The sequence below is a fragment of the Cladosporium halotolerans genome, assembly GCF_011745625.1.
Source record: "Cladosporium halotolerans strain TM138-S3 chromosome Unknown Sca214, whole genome shotgun sequence".
In the NCBI taxonomy this organism is placed as follows: domain Eukaryota; kingdom Fungi; phylum Ascomycota; class Dothideomycetes; order Cladosporiales; family Cladosporiaceae; genus Cladosporium; species Cladosporium halotolerans.
This window is the reverse complement of record NW_027191662.1, coordinates 1-5909: the sequence shown is the minus strand read 5'-3', so window position 1 is coordinate 5909 and position 5909 is coordinate 1. Positions and strand designations below refer to the sequence as shown.

Genomic DNA, 5909 nt, shown 5'->3' with positions numbered 1-5909 from the left:
CGATGTGAAGTAAGCAATCAATCAATCTGAAAAATCCTTGGCAATCAATCAAGTCAGGGCCCTGAAACTTGAATTGATTGATTATGCACACCTCTGAGCACAGCAACCGGATGGCTACATCAATATCCACTACACGGTAGTGCAGCCCGGCAAGCGCTTCAGCAACCTGCGCGACATGTATGAGCTCTACAATGCTGGCCACTTGATTGAAGCTGCACTTGCCCACAACCAGGCATACGAGAACGACGTTCTTTTGGGCCCCGTGCTTCGACATGTTGAACTCCTTTGCTCCACTTTCGGGCCCCGCCAGCAGCAGATCCATGGCTACCCGGGACATCCGGAGATCGAGCTGGCTCTGTTACGTCTGTTCGACCGTAGAAAGGATCTGCAACACTTGGATCTCGCGCGATACTTTATCACGGAGCGTGGCAAATCCGACGGGGTCGATGGAAGGGACTACTACGATGTTGAGTCGGAGAAGCGTGGTGATGATCTACGCAAGTTGCCAGCTTTTTATCCTCACCCAAGATCACTCTGGTATGTCTGAAGACCGTTGAACTGGCTGAGGAGAAGAACTTTGATACTGATCATGGCGCTAGGTACCATCAAGCTCATCAACCGATCAAAGAACAGATGAGCATCGAAGGCCACTCTGTGCGAGCGATGTACCTGCTCACTGCTACCGCCGATCTGGTTCGCATAGATAAGGCTGCCACGACTGAGGATCTGAAGCAAGCGGTATTTCGACTATGGGACAGTATGACCCAGCGGAAGATGTACGTTACTGGCGGCATCGGCGCTATGCAGCAGTGAGAGGGTTTCGGCATCGACTACTTCTTACCCCAAGGCTCGGATGAGGGCGCTTGTTATGCAGAGACGCGCGCGAGCATCGGGGTCATGATGCTCGCCGATCGCATGTTGCGGGTTTGTTCGCGCTGTGGGGCCTCGAAGACGACTTTGCTGACAGAGACAGATTGAGAAGAATGCAAGATTCACGGATATCATGGATGTGTGTGTCTACAATTCGGTGTTGACTGCAATGTCCCACGATGGCAAAGCCTTCACTTACGTCAACCAGTTGGCCTCGAGTGGAGCAAATCTGTCCAAAAGGGAGGATTGGTTCACGGTAGCTTGCTGTCCGCCTAATAACCTTCGCCTACTTTCAGCAGATCGGCGGGTTTGCATGGTCTTATGACGTTGATGAAGCTTCGATCGCAGCAGACATCAGCGTCAACCTCTTCTTGCCATCCAAACTGAGTTTTCAGCTGGGGAGCGAGGTCGTAGAGATCCATCAGGAAACCTCATGGCCGTGGGGAGAACTTATCGCCTTCAAAGTTGGCCATACCAAAGCAAATGTGACTTTACGGCTTTGCATCCCACAGTGGTCCGCTGAATTTACCGTGCGTCAGCCTTCCCTGTCTATCCATGCCCGACGCTGATTTATGGCAGCTTCAACCGCCGTGTCAATCAGCCATACTAGATGACGGTTACTTGATGTTGCCAAGTGAGTGGGTGGCTAATCATCGCTTGTTCGAACTCCACATTGGCTTGAAGTCAAGATGGGTGGTGCAGCACCCTTCCACAACCCAGGCTACTGTGTCGCTGATGCGGGGTCCGGTCGTTTACTGCGTTGAAGACGTGACAATACTGCGTTGGGGAACCACTTCAAGGTGAGTCTGACGGGCGCGCAAGTTGTGTGTTACTGCGAACCTCGTACAGCCAATCTCGTGTGGCAGGCTATCATGCATTCCCAACACGCCCATCGTAGACGACCAGAGACCCAGTTCCTTCGCCTTCTGACGGCAGTCGTCGTTAGAGATGCTGTTACCCACCAGCTTTGAAACGACAATCCATCGATCACTTTCGTACTTATGGATAGCACAATGCAAGCGATTGAGCTGGAGATAAGACATGAGTGCGCTGTGCCTTTCTCAACCGCCAAGGACTAACAGAGACTCACCGTTTCCATACTCCAGACCTTTTCTGGATGTTTTGGATACGACTGCTGGTGTTTTTGAGACGTGCTGTCAGATATTAGTATTCGATCACCGGCGAGACTGTAGCTGGTGGGGCACGACTCGGATAGGCATGGTGTCACGCATCGGTAGTGTTCAACCACATTGCTGACGTACCCTTCTGGCTTGTTGTCGTCGACAGAATGTTCGCATGGACTTCTAGTCTCACATGTCATACACCCTTGCCTGATAGACGGGTGCTGTGAAGTGCTGTAGGAAAGGGTGATGAGCTGCTCGATTTCCTCCCGCCATATCACGTCTTCGCCTAGTGTATCAATCAAGCTCCAGAATGTCGAACGCACCTTCGACCAGAGAGCGTCCTTCAAGTATCCTGATATTGACTCAACTGGAACCCATTGTGGTGACCACGCGATGTGATATCTTTCTTGCGGCAGAGTGAAACATGACCTTGCGAAGGTCCGAAGATATCTGCCGGAAACCTTGACTGTCTCCAAAAGCTCAGATGCGACAATGCCGTCACCAGGCTGCACCCTATACCAAAATCGATCATCGGACGACGATGCTTGATGCATAAAACCAGAGGTAGTCACATTCTGCCAGATGCCGTGCCTAGTTACAAAGCAGAGATGGGTAGCCAGAGCCTACGACCAGCAGCTAGAGGCTGTGAAAGGAGTAATTCGCACAGCGGCAACGCGGATCACCCTCTCATTTGATCTGTGGATGTCGCAAACCAAATTGGCGCTTTTAGGTCTTGTCGCACATTTTCTTGACCATTCCGGCGCACCTCGTACCGTGCTGCTCAACCTCCCTCGAGAAAACGGGAAGCATTGCGGACATAACATCTTGGAAATAGTAGCCGAGGTTATCCGCGAATTTGATATTGGTAGCAAACTTGGCTACTTCGTCACGGGCAATGCTTCGAACAACACTACCTACCTCCATTTCCTAGGTGAGGAGTTCGGCTTCGGCAGTGCTGAACGCCACGTGCGCTGCGCTGGGCATGTCCTGAATCCCGTCGCAGCAGCTGTCCTCTTCTGGAAGGATCTCGATGCATTTGAGACAAAGCTGCAAGATCTCAATGTGGAAGAACATGAACTCATGAAGTGGCGTAAGAAGGGACCGGCGGGCAAGCTGCACAACGTGGTCAGATACATTACCGGATCGCCTCAGCGGATCGAAGCTTTCGAGAACATCCAGCGCAGAAACAACACAGGTACCGAAGGCGGTATCGTCCTCAAACTTGTCAAGGATAACGTCACCCGGTGGAATTCTTTCGACGACTGTGTAGAGCGTGCTATCGCGCTCCGTGCGTGCATTGACGACTTCATCGAAGAAGAACGTGACAGTTGGTCCTACTTCCAGAGACGCCCGGACTTGAAGCGCCACGAGCGGCGTTACGTGAAAGGGAAGGAGCCATCTGTGTTGCGTGACCAGCTCACTTCGGATGACTGGGATGTTGTAATACAATATCATGAGATACTCCGACCATCCAAGAGTGCGACGCTGTATCTCCAAGGACAGATTGGAGGCTGTACTGGCACTATATGGCAGGTGCTACCGGTGTTTGAACAATTGCTGACCCATCTAGAAGAGCAACGGCGCATCCACCGGCCAGTAGAACTTTGCAGCCTGAGTTCAGAGCAATCGTACGGTCGAGAACACGCGGCACCGATAGCTTCGAGTTACCTGATGGTCGAGCACCATTTTAGCACCAACATTAATCTTGGCTGGCAAAAGCTGGATGAATATTATACAAAGCTTGACCAGTGGCCTATCTTTTGTGCCGCTGTCGTCTTGCATCCTGGACAGAAGTGGCGCTGGTTCGAGGACTGGGCAGGCCGCCAGGAATGGATAAATCAAGCCAGGGTCAGCATTGAGCAGCTATGGAGGTGCTACAGGAGCGAAGGGACACCAGATGACAGGCCAAACTCACCGAAGGCAGTCTCAGAGCAAGTGGATGAGTGGTCGGATGACGACGAGAACCTGCGGTCATCCGTAGATCAGCAGGCACAATACTATGCGGAACCGCCGCACGACAAGTCATTGCCTGTGAATAAGTCACCAAGCTCGTCTTGGATGGAGGAAAAAAGCCATGTGGCCGCAGCTGTCGGCGATGGCACTGGATGTTTTCTCCGTACCGGCGATGTCAGATGAGTAGGCAGTGTTATCCAAATATCATGAAGACGTATTGGCGTCATCCCTCGCTTGGCATAAAGAGGGGTTTGCGACATATAAGCTCAACCGGATCCGTGCGGATGTCATCCATCTGATAGGCAACTCAATCACAAAAGCGATGTAATATCCAACGTATTACATCACTATATACTCATATCAGCATCCGGAATATTAGATATTCTTAGAAGTGATGTAATTTAGAGTACGAGCATTACGTATCTCATTCGATATAGGTAGCGAGGAATGATATCATCCAGAAATCATTAAGACGTGTTAGCGTAGCTTCCTACTGAACATAAGTATAGGTAGGCGGTGTCATCCAGATATCATGAAGACGTGTAGGCGTCACTCCTCACTTCGCATGAACGTTTGCGATATCACCTGCATGTCATCTGGACGTGTAACGCATTAATTGACATGAGCAGAGTCATTCCGATGTCATTGATGCCATGACGAACATGTGCCGACGTGGCATTCTCCTCAACATTATAAGTCTAGCTTCATCTCGCCTTTCCCCGCTAGAGTTATAACTTTCTCCTCCCATTCAAACCCCACTGCTCACGATCGTGAAACTATTGTTCATCATCCATCAGATCAGGCATGACTTCCACATCAACCAACTCGCATTCGAAGGGTGGTAGTAATACCATTATACAAGATGTGAGCAACCCTGCCATGGACCGCAAAGCCTACGGACATCCTACGGAAACTATGAAAGCTTTGGTCTGGAATTCCAAGAATGACGTCCGTGTAATCGAGACCCCCAAACCAGTTCTGTTTGACACCAATCAAAGAGACATCATTGTTCGAGTTACTGGCACCACCATCTGCGGCAGCGATCTCCACCTACTTCACGGCGCGATCGTCCAGTGCAAGTCCGGCGACATCCTCGGCCACGAGTTCTGCGGCGTGGTAGAGGAAATTGGCGAGAATGCGAAAAACAATGCCCGAGGGATCAAGGTGGGAGACAGAGTTGTGGCAAGCTTCCAAATTGCTTGCGGCGAATGCTATTATTGCAATAAGAAACTGTCGAGTCAGTGTGAGAAGACATGCTCGAATGAAATGGCGCGGGGCATGTACGGCGAAGCGACAGCTGGCATATTCGGGTACTCCCACTTTACTGGAGGTTTTGCTGGGGGTCAAGCGGAATATGTGAGGGTTCCGTATGGCGACGTCAACCTGCTTCCGCTGCCGGATGACGTACCAGACGAGAAGGGTAGGTGGCACTCTCGCCTTTAAAGTGAAGATGTTGAACGACTCCGGTGCTGACTGGTATCCAGGCTTGTACTTGTCAGACGTACTTGCAACTTCATATCACTGTGTCGTAGACACTGGCATCAAAGAGGGTGACGTTGTAGGTATTTGGGGAGCAGGTAAACGAATCCCACAACTGTCGATGCTTTTGGCTAGTCTGATCATTGCAACCAGGTCCCATCGGTCAGATGTGCGCCGACTATGCTTTCATGGAAGGGGCATCCCGGGTAATCATAGTCGACAACAATTGGCGCTTGGAATATGTCAAGTCGAAAATTCCCATGGTAGAGTGAGTAGTCTTTCCGGCTCGTGTCTTTCCATGCAACGCTAATAGACACCAGAACGCTCGACTTCTCTGCCTTCGAAGACGTTCCTCGCCAAAAGGCAACGGAGGAGAACACTGATCTCCTCGCCAAAAGGCAACGGAGGAGAACACTGATCTCCTACTAACCCTCGCCAAAAGGCAACGGAGGAGAACACTGATCTCCTACTAACCCTAAGGCG

The 5909-nt window shown here is 51.0% G+C and overlaps 3 protein-coding genes across 3 annotated transcripts; all 3 read left to right on the top strand.

Moving 5' to 3' along the window:
* Positions 1 to 175: 175 nt before the first annotated feature.
* On the top strand, positions 176 to 1480 carry WHR41_09425 (uncharacterized protein; the record flags this gene model as incomplete). The annotated part of the gene is made up of 4 exons (XM_069378028.1): positions 176 to 537; positions 600 to 776; positions 1383 to 1400; positions 1450 to 1480. 4 exons carry the CDS (start codon positions 176 to 178, stop codon positions 1478 to 1480), a joined length of 588 nt encoding a protein of 195 aa, XP_069224840.1.
* Positions 1481 to 2576: 1096 nt separating this feature from the next.
* WHR41_09424 (uncharacterized protein) lies at positions 2577 to 4130 on the top strand (the record flags this gene model as incomplete). Its single annotated transcript, XM_069378027.1, has 1 exon — positions 2577 to 4130. The coding sequence occupies one exon, from the start codon at positions 2577 to 2579 to the stop codon at positions 4128 to 4130; it is 1554 nt and encodes a 517-aa protein (XP_069224841.1).
* A 621-nt stretch (positions 4131 to 4751) lies between these two features.
* Positions 4752 to 5855, top strand: WHR41_09423 (uncharacterized protein; the record flags this gene model as incomplete). The annotated part of the gene is made up of 4 exons (XM_069378026.1): positions 4752 to 5367; positions 5432 to 5524; positions 5580 to 5694; positions 5747 to 5855. The coding sequence occupies 4 exons, from the start codon at positions 4752 to 4754 to the stop codon at positions 5853 to 5855; spliced, it is 933 nt and encodes a 310-aa protein (XP_069224839.1).
* Between the last annotated feature and the right edge of the window lie 54 nt (positions 5856 to 5909).